Source organism: Phacochoerus africanus, chromosome 6 (assembly GCF_016906955.1).
Source record: "Phacochoerus africanus isolate WHEZ1 chromosome 6, ROS_Pafr_v1, whole genome shotgun sequence".
Classification (NCBI taxonomy): Eukaryota; Metazoa; Chordata; class Mammalia; order Artiodactyla; family Suidae; genus Phacochoerus; species Phacochoerus africanus.
The window spans coordinates 106,510,530-106,533,754 of record NC_062549.1 but is presented as its reverse complement, the minus strand read 5'-3'; the positions used below and the strand labels follow the sequence as shown (position 1 = coordinate 106,533,754).

The 23,225-nt window shown below is 39.0% G+C and overlaps 1 protein-coding gene across 4 annotated transcripts in view; it reads right to left on the bottom strand.

Annotated features, from left to right (window-relative positions):
• The window catches only part of TRIM33 (tripartite motif containing 33), a 131,693-nt gene that overhangs the window by 63,997 nt on the left and 44,471 nt on the right, over positions 1-23,225 (bottom strand). For all 4 annotated transcript variants that reach the window (XM_047784953.1, XM_047784954.1, XM_047784955.1 and 1 more), the window contains exons 2-4: positions 4,849-4,967; positions 4,284-4,428; positions 3,988-4,120 (exon numbers count right to left, since the gene is read on the bottom strand). In XM_047784953.1, the coding sequence (XP_047640909.1) occupies positions 3,988-4,120; positions 4,284-4,428; positions 4,849-4,967 (397 nt within the window). The remainder of the gene's footprint in view (positions 1-3,987; positions 4,121-4,283; positions 4,429-4,848; positions 4,968-23,225) is intronic.

Here is a 23,225-nt window from a genome sequence, read left to right as displayed (position 1 = left end):
GGCCTTAAGTCCAGACAGGAAAATGAGGTGGGTAAGACAGAACAAAAGTGTTAGGGAAGACAACACACAGAAGTGAACTGGCTTTAAGGTTAAGTGGTTGTCCTGACACTGTTCTGTAAGTTAAGAAACAGCATTTGTAAAGGCAGACAAGTTTTAAACGGGGTTTCCTACTGTAAGAGTGGAAATAGGAGATAGCAGATTATGTAGTAAAGAATTTAATCTTGCCCAAAGAGAGATCTGGCCTTTGCCCTCAGCTGCTGGGCAGGCATCTCTAAGTCCTTGAAATACACTGCCTGATAAAAGTATCTTTGTTTACTTGGGGCCTCAGGCCACATGTTAATGATATTATTTATAGTAGGGTCTTGGGGTTAAACAAATATCAACTCAACTTCAGGAGGGGCTGGGGCAGATCAGTCACATGGACAGTGAACTACATCTACATGACAGAATTCCAATAAAAATTCTTGACAACAAGACTCCAATCAACACAACCACCCAAAAGACAGTCATTTCTGAACAGGGGCCATTCTGAACTGAAAAAAACAGTCTCTCTCCTGATGCTTTTAAGCCCCTATGATCCACACACACAGACATGATTTAGGAAGTGTCAGCAACACATACTCATGCAGATTGAAACTTATGGCAAAAATCTGAGTACCGGAGTTCCTGTCGTGGCACAGTGGTTAACGAATCCCACTAGGAACCATGAGGTTGAGGGTTCGATCCCCGCCCTTGCTCAGTGGGTTAACGATCTTGTGTTGCCGTGAGCTGTGGTGTGGGTCACAGACGCGGCTTGGATCCCGTGTTGCTGTGGCTCTGGCATAAGCTGGTGGCTACAGCTCCGATCAGACCCCTAGCCTGGGAACCTCCTTGTGCCGCAGGAGTGGCCCAAGAAATGGCATAAAGACAAAAAGAAAAACAAAACCTCTGAGTGCCATTCAGCAGAGATCCACCAGGATTTGGGACTGGAAAATTTCTGGAATGACATGATAAAATATGTCATTTAGAGGAAAATTACTAGCTTGATATTGGATATTGATTAAGTTTGACTCTGACTGAAAGACATAAAATAACTCTGAAACCTGAAATACTCAGTCTTAGGTGATGGAAGAACACTCTAATAAGGAAGACAAGACCCAAAAAAGTTCCATATAAATAGAGATGGTTTATGAAGAAACATGAAACAAGGAGGATGCAAATAAGTATTTATTGTATTTATGAGCAGGTAGTTGGCCTCTTTTCCCCTAAATATGACTTTAGAACCACCCGAGGAGCTGCTGAATGCTGTATGATCACATAGGTGGTGCTGTATAAACAGCTCTCTCTGTTAGCCAACAAAGGGCTGCTTGGTTTACAGATGGCAGTTCCAAGGTGAACAGAGAGCATCCTGTAGAGTTTTTTGAGTTTTTTGTTTTGTTTTGGTTTTTGTCTTTTTAGGGCTGCACGCATTGCATATGGAAGCTCCCCCACAGGCTAGGGGTCTAATCAGAGCTGTAGCTGCCTGCCTACACCACAGCCATGGCAACACCGGATCTGAGCCAAGTCTGCAACCTACACCACAGCTAGTGGCAATGCCAGATCCTTAACCTTCTGAACAGGGCGAGGGATCAAACCCACCTCCTCATGGATACTAGTTAGGTTCTTTACCTCTGAGCCACAAGGGGAAGTGTAAGAGCTTCCTGTTTAGAAAACCACTCTAATTGAAGTAGGTAATAACAAATTGCATCAATGAGCTGGACTGTCTGCTGTTATTCCCCGCCCTTGGACTTTTACTGAACTCTGTTGGTGTCAGCAGAGAGGGTAGTCTTGAGGCCCGTTTCCTGACTTTGTACAGATGGTATAGAGAAAGAGTCTGGAAAGACTCAAAAATGGATATGCTATACTGAACACTTTAAACTATGACTATGCGGTATCAATGAAAGGTGTCTTTAAAGGGGGTGGGGTGGGGCACAACTGTATGTTAGTCAAATGACACTGGCAACAATGCAGACAGAATGAATTTGACAAGATACAACCCCAAGTAGGGAGACAAACTGTAAATCTGCTGTAGTACCAGGACTCTAGCCTTTTGAGTCCAATGACATTGGTTCTATAAAGTCCATTTAGGAAAATTATAAAACGTGAGCTAAAGAAAAGAGAGGAACATTTAAGATATAAGCAGGACGTGGATATAAGTGGTAAAGGAACGTGGTGAAGGAAAAGGAAGGTCGGACTGTAGTTAAACTTGGAGAGAGAGGTGGTTGAAGCTATTCTTTTACAGGAAAAAAGATGCCATGTTCCTATTCTTTTTGCCTTGCACCATCAATTTAAAAAGCCACAAAGATCTAACTTCAGCTGTGAGAAAGTAATTTAATTTGTTACTGAGATTGATTACAAGGGTATGATGTGGCCCTGAGGTGAAGGCATCTATAAGATGAGTCACCACAAGTAAAACATTAAGCCAATTTGCAGGTAAAATGAAACATTCTATAAAAAAGGATAAAAAAGTTTAAAGTAGCACTTGCTGCTATACAAAGGTTACAGTGAGAGGTGCCTTGAAAAAGAAAAAAGAACATTACCTTTATGTGGTCAAGTTTGAGAGATTCCATAGACTGTATCCTATATTCCAAAGACCACATGGAAGAAAAAGAGCAAATGGGCTAAAATAGGTCTGGAGTCCCAACAGCCTACGTTCAAATTCTGGATCTACCACTTACAGTGAAACCCCATATAGGTTACTAAATATTTCTCTGAGTAGGCTCGCTCATCTCTAATACAGTCAAGACACCAGTACCAACACTTCATGGGTAGCTGGTGTGAATTAAACCAACATGCAGCATTCAGAAAAGTGCCTGGCACAAACTACAGATGCAATAATTGTCACTGAATAGAATTAATGTATTCCACCCCCCCAAGAGGATTCTAATGAATTCCAATGACTCTAACAAACTAAAAGCTCTAAGACATTCTACAGTTTAAAATACACATTTAAGGAGTTCCTACTGTAGCACAGCAGGTTAAGGACCTGGTGTTGTTGCAGCTGTGGCGTAGGGAGAAGCTTCGGTGTAGGTAGCAGCTGTGGTTTGGATTCAATACCTGGGCCAGGAACTTCCATGTGCTGTGGGCATGGTCAAAAAAACCCAACAACAGCAACACATTTAAGTATGGTTAGTCCAACTTAACAACTGACTAGAAATTTCAATAGTTCCAGAACATTTAGATGTAACAGGCTGGTGATAGGTGAATACTATTGTATTCTGAGGGTAAAAGCTATATATTAATGAATTAGTAACTATGCTTACTTAGATGCTTGTAACTCCAAACTGTATATCTAACATGAAATCAGTGTATTTACGCTTTGATGTTAAATTCAGTATCAGTTGAAATATTAATTGGGTATCAATTGAAATATTAATTTTTAAGATGATCGTCCATAACCTAAATACTATAGTACACTTGAAAAAAAGTATCTGAACCAGAGGCATTGCACATAAAGAAATAATACAAGTCCATTTTTGCAAACCAAGTCCATACACTGATACATTTTCAACAAATATCATAAGACAACTGAATATGAATATGAAAATCTATAAAAATTTATAAAAAAAAATCTTTCTCCAAGAAATAAAATTCAGGAAACAATTTTTCTTTTTCTTTTTTTTTTAAGGCTGCCCCCGTGGCATATGGAAGTTCCCAGGCTAAGTTAAGTTGGAGCTGCAGCTGCAGGCCTACACCACAGCCACAGCAACCTGGGATCCAAGCCACATCTGTGACCACAGCTCACCGAAACGCTGGATCCCCAAACCACCGAGCAAGGCCAGGGATCAAACCCGCATCATCATGGATACCAGTCAGATTCATTTCCAGTGTGCCACAATGGAACTCCCAGGAAATTGAAAATTTTTAAATGCTAACAAAACTATGGGAAATATTCGCCTTAAGAAAAATAATTAGTTTTATAAGAACTTTTAAAAATATTTCTTGAAAAAGCAATTATGACTTCTATACCTATGTTCCTTGTGTTCCAATAGCTGACAGTCTCTACATGTCAGTCTATCACATGTTTCACAGAAAAGTTTCAACTGCTCTTGTTTGTGTACAGGGCAGAAGACAGGGCGCTGACCAGATGCTCCAACAGACTCTGTAATAAAATAAAACATACATTTTTAAACTAAACAAAATTTTTGTCTAACTTTTAAAATTCGTATTGATATTGGTATCAAAAGCTTATAAAAACAAGTAGAAATGCTCTAGGGACCAAAGAGGGAGATTAATAGTAATCATTAAAATTGCTTCTAACTTACCTGAGACATCTTCTTTCTTCCTGATCAAGTGATCTTTAGTGAATTTTACTCTTTGATGTGCTTCAATACATGTCTTACACAGCCATTCTCCACATTCTACACAAAAGCCAACTGCACTTGCATTGTCTTCGCAACTAGTACATACCTAAAGGAGGAAACAAATACTAATCCACATTAAATTTACAAAATAGAGATGCACAAAATAAAAAGATGAAAACTTTCAAATTTGCTCTCAAATATACTAACTCACAGTAACAGAACAAAATTATTGTTATCCATTTATCTTCGACAAAATCCTTTCCCTTCCAGATCAAACATTCAGGCAGGTAAAAGCCTAAATCTCAGAAAACAAAATCTACACAAGATTACAATTTTTAAGTTATGACTTTTCATCTCATTTGACCAGGTCTGATGAGGGTACAAAATAAAGACATCCTTCATTTTCAATTTGAAAGATGAAACTAAGGCATACTACCCTAAATTATGTAGCAATCCAAATATGTGCTTCTTATAATTTACATTTTGCTATCAAGATAGGAATATAAAGAAAAATTGAGAAGCATACCTGTTCTGATTTCTCATCAGAACTGCTAGGAGCTTCAGATGTATCTTTCACAAAATAATTATCCACAAGGTCTATCTGTCTGCATTCTTGGCGGCATACTGGGCACCGTATCACACCAACTACAACACAAAACAACATTAAAAAAATATTCTTCAAGAAAAAAATAAGGAAATTGTGCACAATGCCTACAGAAACTACTCATTGATATATATCAAAGGTGAGAACAAAGAAATGAGGACTGAGCTGAGTAAAATATGTTATTCCATTGAGGAAAAATGATAACCTATTTAAGAGAAAATAAGCATTAATATGAAAAAAAATTTAAGGTTCTTCTTTATTACAATATGTGGTTGGCTGAATAATGGCCCCAAAAGATATCCAGGTCTTAATCCTTAGAAAACTGTGTCACCTTATACAGCAAAAAGGATTTTACAGATGTGATTAAATTAAGGCTCGTGAGATGGGAATGCTGTCCTGGATTATTTGATAGGCTCTAAGTGTCATCACAGGTGGATATTAAGAGGGACATAGAAGAAGATTAGACTACAGGAGAGAAGGCAATTGATAATAAAAGCAGAGATTAATGTGCTTTGGAGATGGAGACACAAGCCAAGGAATACAGAGAGAGAGAGAAGAGAGGAGAGAATCCATCTCGGAGCCTCCAGAAGGAACAAGACTGCTGACACTTTGACTCTAGCCCAGTAAAACTGATTTCAAACTTGAGCCTCCAAGAACAGTAAGAGAATAAAATATACGTTGTTTTAAGACACTTTGATACACTTAAGTTTATGGTAATTTTGTCACAGCAGCAACAGAAATATACAATCTATCATCTTACAAATTCTGATTTGGTTCAGAACTACTTGAATTTATGCTTATGTGGGAAGAAAGATCATCTGTGACTTAACCTGCTAGTGTTCTAAACCTGCTGAGGCAACACATAGAAATAAAAGTTAAGAACTAAAAAATAGCACTACAAACACAAAAACCTGATTACTATATGTTAGCCATAAAATTGAGCACAAAGCATAAATGACACAATCTTTGCTTTTTAAGAAAGAGTTCAAGACTAGTATATAATTTTTACAGCTTATACCATGTACAACTATAGGGAGCACAATACAAAGATATGGCTATTAAGTCCAAAGAGTTGTACATTTAGTAACTGTAGTAGAAAATGCAAACAGGAGTTCCCATTATGGCTCAGCAGAAATGAATCTGATTAGCATCCATGAGGTTGAAGATTCGATGCCTGGTCTTGGGTTAAGGATCTAGCATTGCCGTGAGCTGTGGTGTAGGTGGCAGATGCGACTCGGATCCTGCATTGCTGCGGCTGTAGGCGAGAAACTACAGCTCAGATTCAACTCCTAGCCTGTGAATCTCCATATGCCATGGGTGCGGCCCTAAAAAGACGGAAAAAAAAGAAAGAAAAAAGAAAATGAAAACAAAATGTTATGCTAAAAGCAGGAAGCCAGTCTCTTAGCAGTCATATATATTGTTAAACTCAAATTTATAATTATATTTCAAAACAAAATATTGTCTTTAAAATACAAAATGCATACAAAGATCTTGCTCAAAGAAAATGCACAGAAACATTTTTCAAATCAAAGAGTGAAACAATATAGTCAGGAGAAAGGGGAAAATGAATATGATGGCAAAATACATTCAAGAAACAAATACTATAACTACAAAGGAGATAAGTCTAAGTAATTTAGAGGCAAAATTATATGAGCAACTAACCTACAGTGAATAAGGTAAGTTTTCACTGAAGAGGTGATGATACTTATACATGGTCTTAAAGAGTCAACATGCATTCATGAGTGTGCACGAAAAGCAAGAGTATACTTGATTGGCCTTGCTTCCTTAAACCCTGCACATTCCTAAGGAAGGCTTGTCTTCAATACTAGCCCTAGACTGGCTCACGGAAGATGACCTCTGAAGTCTTAGAATATTATGCCTGACAAAACTGTTTTTGTTTGCCTGAGGCCCTGGGCCATTTTTACTGTTTGACCTCTAGGGTCAGCTGGAGTCCAAGTAGGTAGTATCAGTTCTGTGGAGGCTGCCCCCCAATATGACTGATTCCTCAATTAAAAAAACCTCAGGTGAGCTTCCCTGGTTGGCAATACTCCTCCTGTATATTGTCCTACATTCACTGTAACTGACAAAATTAAATTAAGCATCTCTCCTGGACTTCACACCACACACCTTTTCCCTTTGCTAATTTTAATACAAGTTCTTTCACTATAATAAAATGCAACCATGAAGTTCCCTGGTGGCCTAGCAATTAAGGATTTGGTGTTGTCATTGCTGTGGTTCAGGTTTGATCCCTGGCACGGGAGCTTCCATATGCGATGAGCATGGCCAGAAAATAATAGATAAATAAAATGCAACCATGACTATAAGACTTTTTTGTAATTCTGTGAGTCCTTCCAGCAAATCACTGAGCCTGAGGGTTGTCTTGGGAAGTCCAAGAAAACTAGGAAAGGAAGAAACCACATGCAAACCAAAAACATTGGTTCAATGCTCACAAATGGAAAAAAAGGAAAAGGAGACTAAAGATAGAAAAATATCTATATGTATACATAATTACATGTGTGTAAAATACTGAGAAAGTTAATGTAAAGTTTGCAACATTTAATTGGCTTCTTTTTGGGAGGGGGGCTGAACCTGCATCATGTTGAAATTCCCAGGCCAGGGATCAAACCTGCACCACAGAAGTTAACAACACAAGAACTTGCTGAGATGAGAAACCAGGGAACTCCTGAAGGAATATCTCTGAAGAGACATTCTGTTCTGTGTAAGAAACATTCAACATTATAAATGTATCCATTTTATCTATATAAAAGTCACATGCCAGGTAGTTTATGTATTTATTTAATTAGCTGATTCTCAGATTCTTGACATTTCTACTTCTATTTGGAAAGCTTTACTTCATCTTTTTTTCACTCCAAACCCCCGTTAAAATAACATCAAGCAGGAGATCCCGTTGTGGCGCAGTGGTTAACGAATCCGACTAGGAACCATGAGGTTGCGGGTTCGATCCCTGCCCTTGCTCAGTGGGTTAACGATCCCGAGTTGCCGTGAGCTGTGGTGTAGGTTGCAGACGCAGCTCGGATCCTGCGGAGCCGTTGGCGTAGGCCAGCAACTACAGCTCCAATTCGACCCCTAGCCTGGGAACCTCCATATGCCGCGGGAGCGGCCCAAGAAATGGCAAAAAGACAAAAAAAAAAAAAAAAGCATCAAGCAATTTAATAGATAAAGACAATATCCAAAAAACTTAAAGTAGAGGAAAACTAGGGCGGCAAGGCACACAAATTGGTACACAAGCATTTTCAAGAAATGTAAATGGTAAAAGGGTACCTAGCTGTAGCAACAGAAACACAAAACACAAGAAGGGAGGGAATACATTTGAGAAAGACTCCTTATTTCCTATAAAAATTTTCAGAGAGACTTGGAATTCAGAAATTCAAGGCATGAAAAAACTGTCCATGAGATACAAGGAAAATTTGAGTCGGCCAACATCAGCAAATCCCATTTCTATGCTGACTAATTACTTCTGTCAGATTACCCAGAAGCCAAGGTATCTTACCACCAAGACAAAAAGAACTGAAGCTTCTTTGGGGATCTTTTTGCTATTTGCGTCTATATTTATAAATAAATTTGAAAACTACATAAATGTTTATGCTGAAAATGAGTCATTTCCATTTAAGTTTATGAGTAAGTATTATGCCCTTGTAATTAGTGTAGATCAGATGAGTATGCTTCTGACTCAGTCACTCAGTATTAGTTGTCATGGCAAGTTTTGATTATTATATAAAACTAAAACTCAAACTCCAAAGCCAAAGCTACTAACCAGTTTTATGCATAATATCCCTAAAACTGATTTCATTACTTCAAAGCTCAAGTTCTGAGAGACTCATTCATACCTATTAGATTAGATTAATCTCTTTTAAATTCCAACTTACTAAAATGTATAATTATCTGGGGGTGGGGTGGGTTAAAAGGCCAAAAATTGACAAATCTACCAACTAGTTTATTTCTATTGTGTTATTATGCTAAGTGGAATTTATGGGCAGTAAACTGGTAGTCTTCCATTCAAGATGGATTACTATGCAGATGTGTAAAGACCACCTGACCACCAACTCAAAGAAACGGTCAACAGGTAACAAATTAAAGTGCAGATCCAAAAATATATAACTGAGTCTATAACCAAGAAGGCAAAATTTTGAACTGCCAGAAACAAAAAGGGTACTCGGAGCCCAAGTAGTGAGGTGCTGATGCAAGTGGGCCACAAGGATGAGTGGTACCACTGCTGAGAATAGGAAGTAAGACAAAGGTTAGAAGGTTTTGAAACGGAACTCCTTTAAGAAAGCCATGGGGCAGGCTTTAAGTACCCTACAACCTAAAATCTTTGCCAGCTCTGGAGTCATCCGCAAGAAGTCAGAACACTTGGAGTTCTCTTGTAGCACAGTGGGTTAAGGACTGAGCGCTGTCATTGCTGTGCCTCAAGTCACTGCTTTGGCTAGAATTTGATTCCTGGCTCTGGAACTTCCACATGCCATGGGTACGGCCAAAAAAATATTTAAAAAATAAAGTCATATTACTAAACAAAGTCAAGCATAGATATGTAACCAAAGCGTGTACTATCTGCACAGTAAGTACCCAGACAGGCCAAATTAGGAAACTAGTAAGTCGTCTAGTAGTAGCTTCTGGGTTAGTGAACCTGGAGATTCAGGGAGAATGTCATACTCAGCAAGCATGGAAGCTCCACACCTCTTCCCATATATCCTGCCCCCTATGCATCTCTCCCATCTGGCTGTTCCTGAATTATATTTTTAAAATAATAAACTGGTAGATTATCCAATGCCAGATGACTTAGAGGAAGTTCATGTAGTGATGCAACCTTCAGGTGAGCACATTCATGTCCTGGCACTGGTTTTCCTGAGACTTAAGAAACAATGAGTGGAAAAGTGGAAGTGAATCTATTATGAACCAGAAGGAACCCAAGGAATCCAGTCCATCATATTAGTCATTTTCCCCAAAGCTGAAGTCAATGTTTCTCTTCTGTTCTCTATACTAAAGTTCTTATTTAAAAATCTCTCTCTTTTTTTTTTTTTGTCTTTTGTCTTTTTAGGGCCACACTTGCGGCCTATGGAGGTTCCCATGCTAGGTCTAATTGGAGCTGTTGCTGCCAGCCTACACCAGAGCCACAGCAATGCCAGATCCAAACCACATCTACAACCTACACCACAGCTCACGGCAACGCCGGATCCCTAACCCACTGAGCAAGGCCAGGGATCAAACCTGCAACCTCATGGTTCCTAGTCGGATTCATTTCCGCTGCACCACAATGGGAACTCCTAAAATCTCCTCTTTAATCAAATCAGAACTCCAAACAAAATGTCCAAAAGCAGAAGTTATTATTTCTGCCTAATATCTACTTCTCTTCCTGGGATTCCTATTTAGGTCAATTTATATATTCGTTCAACAACAACAAAAAGAGGCTTGTTTCGACACAAAATCATCTCATGAGAATACCCCTAACCCAAGGCACAAGTGGGACACTCACTGAAGATTAGCACATAAATAAAACTACAATGCACGTGAAGAAACCCAACACTATCAGAGTGTGTCAAAAACACACTAAACCAAGAAGTAAAAACCTAAACAACAGAAAGCAAAAAGACTTTCTAAGGGAGTTCCCATTGTGGCTCAGTGGTAAACAAACCCAAGTAGCACCCATGAGGACGTGAATTATCCCTGGCCTTGCTCAGTGGGTTAAGGACCTGGCGTTGCCATGAGCTGTGGTATAGGTCACAGACACGGTTCAGATCCTGCATTTCTGTGGCTGTGGTTTAGGCTACAGCTCCCATGTGACCTCTAGCTTGGGAACCTCCACAGGTGCAGCCCTAAAAAGACAAAAGAAGAAAGGAAGGAAGAAAGGGAGGGAGGGAAGAAGGAAGGAAGGAAGGAAGGAAGAAAATCAAAGTTAAAGCTGACCTCAACAGTAAAAACTGCGAAAAAATAACAGGAATAATATCTTCAAAGCTGCTAGAGAAAATAACAGCCACCCAGAAATCTGTATCTTGATAAAAATGCTATTCAACAATAAGAGCAAATTAAATTATCAGACATATAACAGTACTATTTATTGCTATAAAAGGTAGTAAAACATTAAGTTGAACCATATAAAACTGCCAATATTAGACTACTTATCACCTGCAAATATGGCAATTTTATACAGTCATATTTACTTTTAGAACATGGAAAAATATTTAGAAATGAGATGCAAAAAATAATTAGCAAAGGCACCAATTAAATACACTGATATCTAAACATGCATGGGCTAAAAGTAAATATTATATAAATATTAGAGAGGTAAATAAAATGAAATTAAAAAAAAAATTAAATTCCCACCAAGGCAATTCCCTGCTGGCCTTAATGGTTAAGGATTCAGTGTTGTCACTACTGTGGCTTGGGTCACTGCTGTGATGTGGGTTGGACTGCTGGCCCAGCAGCAGCAGTGACCCAAGCCACATGCCATAGCCACAAAATATATATAATAATGTGTTCTGTTATGATCATTCTAATTACAACATGAAGAGGAAAGTAATATATAATTAAACATATGTCAATTAAAACAAGGTAAATCTTTGCCTTAAGAAAATAAGCAAGGACCTCAAAACTCAATAAGACAAAATAGTCAAGTTTCAGAAATTCCAGGAATCTCTATTAGTTGGCACCTTTTTCTTAAGTCAGAGTCCAAAAACTGGCTCATTAGACTACTTAGGACACAGAGACTCTGCCACCCCACTTTCCTTGTCAGATGTTTCCCAGCCTAACCTTGCTCTAACTTGCACTTCAGTCTTTATCCCAGTGATAAAAGTGATTCTAAGCTGCTCATTTGAAAATAAGGGCTGTGCTGGGGACAGGAGATAATCATGATCAAATTATATCCACATCTGCCTTAGTACAAGGCTCACTTTAAGATCAGTTAGTATTTATGAGAACCCTATATGTATTATTTCATTTAGTCCTCATAACATCTCTGTAAAGTAGATTCAGTCATTACCCCCACTTCAAAGGTGAATAAATTGAGGTTCAAGGAGATTAGATAATGTTCTCAAGTCATGTGTAAATGGAGGGGAGAGGAGACCAAGATCTGAAACCACAATTTGTGAACCTATGCTCTAAAAACTATGCTAAACTAGCTCTCTAATTAAAAGGCTGGTAGATTAGTAACAAATTACATTAATGCAGTCATAAAAGAAAAGTAGAGGATAAATTAGAGGCAGAAGTGATTGATTTAATGAACAAGTATATGATTATGGAGAGATATTAACAGTTATAGCAAGGAAAGAAATTAGAAATTCTAGATAATATGCAAGTTTCTGATATGGATATAATTCATAGATAATTACAAACCTACTCAAAATGAGGGAAAAGTAATTTTAGCCAGAATAGATACATTTTGGATAGATGGTGTTTACCATACTTTTGGAATTGAAGAGTGAATCACTAGCATATAAATAGTTCAAATCTAAAGCACAGTTAAGATTAATGAAGTATTGAGGAAGATGGAGGAATAGGACTGGAGCTCAACTTCTCTCCTAAAAACAACAAAATTTACAACTAAATGCTGAGCAAAAGCAATCTTCAACCAAATGGACTGGAAACTTTCAAAAAGACATCCTACTCCAGAAGACAAAGAGGAGGCCCACATCAAGAGGGAGGAGGGGCGATTACCCGATAGAAGCAACCCCATACCTTCCGGGTGGGAAGCCCCACATTGAACTCCCACGTGTGGGGATCCGGCACTGGGAGAAAGAGCCCCCAGAGCATCTGGCATTGAAGGTCAGTGGGGTTTGTACACAGGAGCTCCATGGGACTGGGGGAAATGGAGACCCCATTCTTAAAAGGCACACATAGACTTTCACGTGCACTGGGTCCCAGGGCAAAGCAAAGTCTCCATAGGAATCTGGGTCAAACCTGACTTGGAGGACCTCCTGGGAAAACAGGGGTGAATGTGGCTTGTTGTGGGGGAAAGACATGGGAAACAATGCTCTTGGGAATATTCAGCAGCATGCCTTTCTCTGGAGGTGGCCATTTTGGGAAAAATCTGGCCACACCTATCAGCACTGAGAAGCCCCAGGGCAAACAACAATCCAGGTGGGATCACAGTCCCGCCCCTCAGTAAATGGGCTGCCTAAAGATCCCCCCAGGCACACAGCAGCTCTAATTCCATCCAGAGACAAAGCCCCAAGCACCAGAGGGACAGGAATCAGCTCCACCTACCAGTGGGCAGGCATCAATACCTCCCAGCAGGAAGCCTACAGCAAGCCCCCATATCAACATTAGCCACAAGGGGGGCAGCCACCAGAAGTAAGAGAGGCTACAACTCTATTATCTGTAAAAAGGTCACCACACCAAAAACCTATAAATGAGAAGGCAGAGAACTATAACTCAGAAGAGGAAGAAAGAAAAAATCCCAGAAAATCCAGTTAAGTGATCAGGAGATTCTCAACCTCCAGGAAAAAGACTTTAGACTGTTGATGCTGAAGATGATGCAAGACATTGGAAATAACTGGAGGCAAAGATGGATAACTTACAAGAAACACTGAGCAAAGAGATACACGATATAAAACTTAAACAAGAAGAGATGCAAAATGACTGAAATAAAAAATTCACTAGAAGCAGCTAACAGCAGAATATAGGACGCAGAAGAACAAATAAATAGCAAGGTGGAGGACATATTAGTGGAAATTATGGATGCAGAACAGAAAAGATAAAAAAGATTAAAAACAAATTAAGAGAGTCTCAGAGAACTCTGGGACAACGTTAAACGCACCAGTATCTGTATTATAGGGGTGCCAGAAGAAGAGAGAGTGAAGGGGACAGAAAAAATATTCAAAGAGACAATAGCCAAAAATTTCCCTAACATGGGAAAGAAACCACTCACTCAAATCCAGGAAGTGCAATGACTACCACATAAAATAAACCCAAGGAGGAACACCCCAAGAAACATATTAATCAAACTGACCAAAATTAAAGACAAAATACTGAAAGCAGCTAGGGAAAAGAAACAAACAGCATACAAGGGAACCCCGATAAGATTACTGGCAGATTTTTCAGCAGAAACTCTGCAAGCCAGAAGGGAGTAGCATGATATACTTAACGTGATGAAAGGAAAAAACCTTCCAACCAAGATTACTTTACCCAGCAAGGTAAATCTCTCATTCCGATTTGAGGGAGAAATCAAAAGCTTCACAGAGAAGCAAAAGCTAAGAGAATTCGGCAACACTAAACCAGCTTTATAACAAATACTAAAGGAAGGTCTTTAGGCAGAAAAGAAAAGGCCGCAACAGGAAACAAAAATACCACACATGACAAGGCCCACGTGTAAACGTATATATAAAGATACGAAATCACCCATGCACAATTATGCCACCAAAATCAGAAATCTTAAGAAGAGGTGGGTACAAATGCAGGATGCTGGAGATACACTTGCAATTAAGAGACCAACAACTTTAAAACAATCTCATATATATAGAGACACATATCAAAACTTCAGAATAACTGCAAAACAAAAACCTACAATTGATACACAAACAAATAAGAAAAATCAACTCAAATACAACACTAAAGATAGGCATCAAACCACAGAGGAGAGAACAAGAAAAGAAGGGAAGACTAAAGATCAACAAAAACAAATCTAAAGCAATTAATAAAATGGCAGTAAGAACATACATATCAATAATTACCTTAAATGTTAATGGGCTAAAGGCCCCAACCAAAAGACCTAGACTAGCTGAATGAATACAAAAACAAGATCCATATATATGCTGTCTTCAAGAGACCCTTCACTTCTAGGGACACATACCAATTGAAAGTGAGAGGATGGAAGAAAATATTCCATGCAAACAGGGATCAAAGGAAACTGGAGTAGCAATACTCATAACAGACAAAATAGACTTTAAAACGAAAAATATTTTAAGGGACAAGGAAGGTCACTACATTAATGATCAACGGATCAATCCAAGAAGATATAACAATTTTAAATATCTACACACCCAGCATAGGTTCACCACAATATATAAGGCAACTGCTAAACACCTTACAAGGACAAATCAACCATAACACAGTAACAGCGGGAGACTTTAACACCTCACTTACAGCAATGGACAGATCATCCAGACAGAAAATCACTAAGGAAGCACAGGCCCTGAATGAAGCATTAGACCAGATGGGCTTAATAGATATTTATAGGACATTCCACCCAAAAGCAACAGAATACACATTCTTCTCAAGTGCACATGGAACACTCTCTAAGATTGATCACATCCTGGGCTACAAATGAAACCTCGGTAACTTTAAGAAAATTGAAATCACATCAAGTATCTTTTCTGACCACAACACTATACAACTGGAAATCAACAAGAAAAAAATTGCAAAAAAAAAAAAACAAACACATGGAGACTAAACAACATGCTACTAAACAACCAATGGATCACTGAAGAAATCAAAGAGGAAATTAAAAAACACCTAGAAGCAAATGACAAAGATACAACACTCCAAAACCTATGGGATGCAGCAAAAGCCATTCTAAGAGGAAAGTTTATAGCAATACAAGCCCACCTCAGGAAACAAGAAAAAGCTCAAATAAACAAGCTAACTTTACATCTAAAGCAGCTTGAGAGAGAAGAACAGACAAGACCTAAAGTTAGTAGAAGGAAAGAAATCATAAAGATCAGAGCAGAAATCAATAACACAGAAACGAAGAAAACCATAGAAAAGATCAATCAAATGAAAAGATGGTTCTTCAAAAAGATCAACAAAATTGATAAACCCTTAGCCAGAGTTATCAAGAAAAAAAGAGAGGACTCAAATCAATAAAATTAGAAATGAAAAAGGAGAAGTCACAACGGACATCACAGAAATACAAAGGATCATAAGAGATATGCAACTATACGCCAATAAAATGGAAAACCTAGAAGAAATGCACAAATTCTTAGAAAAGTACAATCTTCCAAGACTAAACCAAGACGAAATAGAAAAGATGAACAGACCAATCACAAGAACTGAAATTGAAACTGTGATTAAAAAAACTTCCAACAAACAAAAGTCCAGACCAGACGGCTTCACAGGCCAATTCTATCAAACATTTAGAGAAGAGCTAACACCTATTCTTATGAAACTATTTCAAAAAATTGCAGAGGAAGGGATACTCCCAAACTCATTCTATGAGGCCAGCATCACCCTGATACCAAAAACAGACAAAGATACCACAAAAACAGAAAACTACAGGCCAATTCCACTTATGAACATAGATGCGAAAATCCTCAACAAAAGAACCACATCCAACAATACATCATAAGGATCGTACATTGGAGTTCCTGTCATAGCTCAGTGGTTAACGAGTCCAACTAGGAATCATGAGGTTGCGGGTTCGATCCCTGGCCTTGCTCAGGGGGTTAAGAATCCGGCGTGGCTGTGAGCTGTGGTGTAGGTTGCAGACGCGGCTCGGATACCGCATTGCTGTGACTCTGGTGTAGGCCGGCGGCTACAGCTCCAATTAGACCCCTAGCCTGGGAACCTCCATATGCTGCGGGAGCGGCCCAAGAAATGGCAAAAGGACAAAAATAAATAAATAAATAAAAAGATTGTACATCATGATCAAGTGGGATTTATCCCAGGGATGCAAGAGTTCTTCAATATCTGCCAATCAATCAGTGTGTTACACCCATTAACAAACTGAAGAATAAAAACCACATGATCCTCTCTATTGAGGCAGAAAAAGCCTTTGACAAAATCCAACACCCATTTCTGATAAAAACCCTGCAGAAAGTGGGCATAGAGGGAACCTACCACAACATAATAAAGGCCATATATGACAAACCCACAGCTAACATCATTCTCAATGGTGAAAAGCTGAAAGAATTCCTGCTGAGATCAGGAACAAGACAAAGATATCCGCTCTCACCACTACTCTTCAACATAGTTTTGGAAGTCCTAGACACAGCAATCAGAGAAGTAAAAGAGATAAAAAGAATCCAAATTGGAAAGGAAGAAGTAAAACCATCACTATTTGCAGATGACATGATACTATACCTAGAGAATCCTAAAGACTCTACCAGAAAACTGTTAGAGCTCATCCAGGAATTTGGCAAAGTCGCAAGATACAAAATTTATACAAAAATTGACGGCGTTTCTAAACACTAACAATGAAAGATGAGAAAGAGAAATTAGGATAGAAAGCCCAGAATTAAACCCATGCACCTACAGCCAACTAATCTATGATAAAGGAGGCAAGAATATACAATGGAGAATAGACAGCCTGTTCAGTAAGTGGTGCAGGGAAAACTGGACAGCCACATGGAAAAGAATGAAATCAGAATACTCCCTAACACCATATACAAAAATAAACTCAAAATGGATTAAAGACCTAGATATAAGACCAGACACTATAAAACTCTTTGAGGAAAACATAGGCCAAACACTCTCTGACATAAATGATAGCAACATCTCAGATCCACCTCTTAGAGTAATGACAGTAAAAATAAAAATAAACAAATGGGACCTAATTAAACTTAAAAGTTTCTGCACAGCATAGGAAACCCTAAACAAAATGAAAAGACAACCCACAGAATGGGAGAAAATCTCTGCAGATGAATCGACTGACAAGGGATTAATCTCCAAAATTTATAAACACCTTCTGCAACTCAATACCAAAAAAACAAAAACAAAAACAAAACCAACGCCAACAAAAAAAAAACGGGCAGAAGATCTAAACAGACAATTCTCCAAAGAAGACATACATACAGATGGCCAAAAAACATGAAAAGATGTTCAGCATCACTCATTATTAGAGAAATGCAAATCAAAACCACTGTGAGGTACCGCCTTACACCAGCTACAATGGCCATCATCAAAAAGTCTACAAACAGTAAGTGCTGGAGAGGGTATGGAGAAAAAGGAACCCTCTTACACTGTTGGTGGGATTGTAAATTGGTGCAACCCCTGTGGAAAAACAGTATGGAGATGCCTCAGAAAACTAAAATAGAACTACCATTTGATCCAGCAATCCCACTCCTGGGCATCGATCCAGAGAAAACCATGACCCGAAAAGACACATGTACTCCCATGTTCACTGCAGCCCTATTTTCAATAGCCAAGACATGGAAACAACCTAAATGTCCATCAACAGAGAAGTGGATCAAGAAGATGTGGTACATATACACAATGGAATATTACTCAGCCATCAAAAGGAATGAAATACCAGCATTTTTAGCAACATGGATGGACCTAGAAATTATCATGCTGAGTGAAGTCAGTCATACAATGAGACACCAACATCAAATGCTTTCACTGACATGTGGAATCTGAAAAAAGGACAGAATGAACTTCTTTGCAGAACAGACACTAACTCACAGACTTTGAAAAACTTATGGTTTCCAAAGGAGACAGTTCAGGGCGGGGGGGCGGGGGTTCACTGGGATTGTGGAATGGAAATCCTATAAAACTGCATTGTGATAATCATTGTACAAGTATAAGTGTAATAAATCCATTGAGTAATAAAAAAAAAGATTAATGAAGTATTGGATCAAGAACATTATCCTTTGTTACACCAACATTTATGGGTCAAGCGAAAAGAAAAGGAGTTCTCAGATTTAAGAGACAGATTTCAAATATTTTCAACTGCAAATCACAATAAGTACATTTTATATCAGAAGCCAGCACACAAACATATATCTGTAACTGAAATAAATGAGAATCAAACAAGAGTATACTACCTCTTCCATTAACCACTCATGATCTTGTCATCACTTGTCATCATTTACTTTTAAAATTTTTCAGGACATTTTTGTCCTAAAATGTCAGCTGGCCCTTGAGATGACCTAACACTCTTTTTATTCAGCCCTAGACTCTCTTTCCCATAGCCTGAAGCAGTTAGTCCAAAACTTCAATCATCAACCTCCTTCTTTTCACTTAGAAAATAACTATGGATGAAAAATACAGACATGTTTTCAGGTGGACAAGGGAGCAAAGGGGAATTTACACATATAGTTTCTAATTACTTAACTAGGAGGCCAGATCAAATGATAAGAATGAGAGTCTTGTGAGCTGAGTGTTAAAAGTCTGAATTGAGTAATTCAGGGAAAAGGAAAAAGAGGCTGGAGAAAATAAGGTTATGAGGTAGGGCCAACAGCCCTAGTTTGAAACGTATAACCATTCCCAATGGTAATTCCTGTCTCTACCTTGCACCTATCTCCTGTTCATCTCTATTCCTTTCCCTGTGGGCACACAAAAACAGGCACCTAGAAAGCAGTACATGTTTGGTAAAAAGAAAGCAAAAAATAACTAGGTTCTGAAGCAACAAGTCACTGGCTTTTTCTACAGAGGAGGTAGAAGCAGAAAGAAGTATGTATGAGTGTAGAGGAACTGGAAATGTGGAGTGTTAAATATTTTGCCCATTCTTACCAAAAGAGTTGGCAATAAAGAGAGGGAAAGAGACAGAGTGATCTGCTCGGAGAGGCAGAATAAAGAAAAATGCTACTTTATACAGGAAAAAAATTGGGAGATATAATATAGAAAACAACTAAAATAATTAATTTATAATCAAACTGGCTTAACCCTACAAAATAATACAATAACGTGTATTTAAATTATGCTAGTAAGTATCCAGTAACTTTGCACAAGTCAGCTTTACCACTGAAGTGATTCATTTTTAATGTATAAAAATATCAAATCACTACATAGTACACAAAAAATTAATGCAATACTGTAAGTCAATTATACTTGAATAAAAAATTGAATATCACACAAAAGAATATTTATAATACATATGTTATTGACACAGAACACAGCCTAAGCATAATAAAACAAAAACTCGAAAAGTCGAAAAAAAATTTTGTTTACTACTAAATATAAAACCGGCCTAAGCTGAAGTCACAGTTACATATGACCACTTATGTGCACAAATGATCATATAAGACCTGACACTATCAAACATAAGAAAATATACTTAGGAAATACATTAATAAGTATGGATGTTATCATAAAGCTTCTCAATATTCTTTAAGCTTAATTTCCAAAGATACATCAATCTTCAAAATTCAAAAATCTCACAAACTCAGGAAATTATGAGTAAGTTCATTACCAAATATAGCAATCTAATTCTAATACTCAGAATGATTTGAAACAAGGTTCCCAAAATTTTTTCAATATTAACAGAAACTTGTGTAAAAATAACATACTTTGGGGGGGGGGCTTGTTTGTTTTTCTTTCAGGGCCGCACCTGTGGCATACGAAGATCCAGGCTAGGGGTTGAAGAGGAGCTACAGCTGCCAGCCTACACCACAGCCACAGCACTGCCAGATCCAAGCCACATCTGCAACTCACACCACAGCTCATAGCAATGCTGGATTCTTAACCCACAGAGCAAGGCTAGGGATTGAACCCGCATCCTCATAGATACTACTAATGAAGTCAGACTCATTACCACTGATCCACAATGGGAACTCCTAAAAATAATATACTTTTAAACTGGTAATGTTATATTTATAGCCTGCTAGCTACTAAAAGAATGCAGTTAATAATAGACACTGGAATTCCCTCTGTGGCACAATGGGATCTGCAGCATCTCTGGAACACTGGGACACAGGTTCAATCCCTGGCCTGGGAGAGTGGGTTAATGACCCAGCTTTGCTGCAGCTGTGGGGTAGGTTGCAACTGTGACTTGGATCTGATGCCTGGTCCAGGAACTCCACTATGCCAGGGGGCAGCCAAAAAGGAAAAAAGAAAAAAAAAAATAGTTCAGCAAATAATTAACAAAGCCACAAATAAACAAATGGGACTTGGTTAAACTTCAAAGCTTTTCCATAGCAAAGGAAACCATAAACAAAATGAAAGGACAATCTATAGAAGAGGAAAAAATATTTGCAAACAATGAGACTGACAAGGAATTATCTACAAAATACACAAACAGCTCATACAACTCAACATCAAAAAAAACCCAATCAAAAAATGGGCAGAAGATCTAAAAAAATATTTCCCCAAAGAATACATACAGATGGCTAAAGGGCACATGATTTTCTTTTTTCTTTGACCATGCTCCTGGCATGTGGAAGTACCCAGGCCAGGGATCAAACCCACACCACAGCACTGGCCCAAGCCGCAGCACTGACAATGCCAGATCCTTACCCTGCTGAGCCACCAGGGAACTCCAAAAGGCTCATGAAGACGTTCACTAATTATCAGAGAAATGCAAGGCAAAACCAAAATAAGGTATCACCTCACACCAATCAGAATGGCCACCATCAAAAAATCTATAGGCGTTCCCACTGCGGCACAGTGGGTTAAGAACCTGACTGCAACAGCCTGGGTCCATGCAGAGGTGTGGGTTCTATCCCTGGCCCGAGAATTTCCATATGCTGCACATACAGCCATTTAAAAAAAAAAAAAAAAAAAAAAAGGAGTTCCTGTCGTGGCGCAGTGGTTAACGAATCCAACTAGGAACCATGAGGTTGTGGGTTCGATCCCTGCCCTTGCTCAGTGGGTCAAGGTTCTGGCGTTGCCGTGAGCTGTGGTGTAGGTCGCAGACGTGGCTCGGATTCTGCGTTGCTGTGGCTCTGGCGTAGGCTGCAGCTACAGCTCCGATTAGACCCCTAGCCTGGGAACCTCCATGTGCCGCGGGAGCGGCCCAAGAAATGGCAAAAAGACAAAAAAAAAAAAAAAGATCTACAAATAATAACTGTTGGAGTGGAAAAAAAGGAACCCTCCAACACTGTTGGTAGCAATATAAATTGGTATAGCCACTATGGAGAACAGTAGTGAGGTTCCTCAAAAAACTAAAAATAGAGCTACTATATGACCCTGCAATACCTCTTCTGGGGATCTATCCAGAAAAAACTTTAATCAAAAAGATACAAGCAACCCAATGTTCATAGCAGCATTATTTACAATGCCCAAGACATGGAAGAAATCTAAGTGTCTATCGACCAATGAATGGATAAAGATGTGGTGGAGTTCTCTTGCGGCACAGCAGATTACAAACCTGCAGTAGCTCGGGGCCCTGCGATGGCTCAGGTTCTATCCCTGGCTCAGGGGGTGAGAGGGGGGTACAAATTACAGGAATTCTGAGTCTTAGTAGATATAGCTCACAGGAAAGATGACTTCATCTGTATATATACACACATGTGCTTATGTGAGTAAACCTGCATGCACCTAGGTTTTCCTTATTCTCTTTTTATGGGAGAAGGAGGTATGGAAATGAAAAAGGCCAGTGGAACCTGGAGTCCTGACCATGAAGAGCCAGGATTCCATGGCTGCCTGGTCCAAGCACTTGCTTATTCACTGCCTCCTTTAGGAGGTCATCTGAATTTTGCACTTGTGGCTTCAATCAGTGAGTCAGTCACTGGATCATGAGAGGACTGCTCCAATCCCAGCTGTACAAACTGGGCAGAGAAACAGTAAAGCTCTGCTACTCTTGGGATAAGGAATTTACCTTGAAAATGTATTTATAGAGTTCCCGTTGTGGCACAGCGGAAACGAATCCGACTAGGAACCATGAGGTTTCAAGTTCGATCCCTGGCCTCGCTCAGTGGGTTAAGGATCCAGCATTGCCGTGAGCTGTGGTGTAGGTTACAGACACGGCTCGGATCAGTGTTGCTGTGGCTGTGGCACAGGCCAGCAGCTACAGCTCCAATTCAACCCCTAGCCTGGGAACCTCCATATGGCTCAGATGCAGCCCAAAAAGGCACCCCCCCAAAAAAAATGTATTTAGTACAGGGCAGGTACTAAATACATCCCCCTCTCCACAAATTTGACCCTGTAAAGGGAGCCATATTCAAGAACAGGCAAAGAATAAGTATATCTCATTTGAGGAGGGTCAGAAACTTCAATGAGATCACAGTGAACAACCAGCCAACTGGCTTCTACTAAGGCAGAACTAACAGAAGAAACAAAAAAGAAGTTTACTAGGGAAAAAAAGGGGGAGCATTAAGAACTCTCAGAAAAATGCAATTAGAATATATATCACAAGTATAAGAAAAAGAGCTCTGCTACAATTAAGCATAATTTTCACATTAAAAACAACAGAAGACGGAATTCTCATTGCAGCTCAGCACATTACAAATTCAACTATTATCCTTGAGGATGTGGGTTCAATCCCTGGCTTCAAGCAGTGGGTTAGGATCTGGCATTGCCTCAAACTGTGGTATAGATCACAGATGTGGCTCAGATCTGGCGTTGCTGTGGCTGTGACCTTGGCCTGAAATTTCCATATGCCACAGGTGTGGCCCAAAAAAAAGCAAAAAAAAAGACGTAAAAAATAAAAGGGTAACCAATTGATCAAATTAAGAAACATACCTAAAACAAAA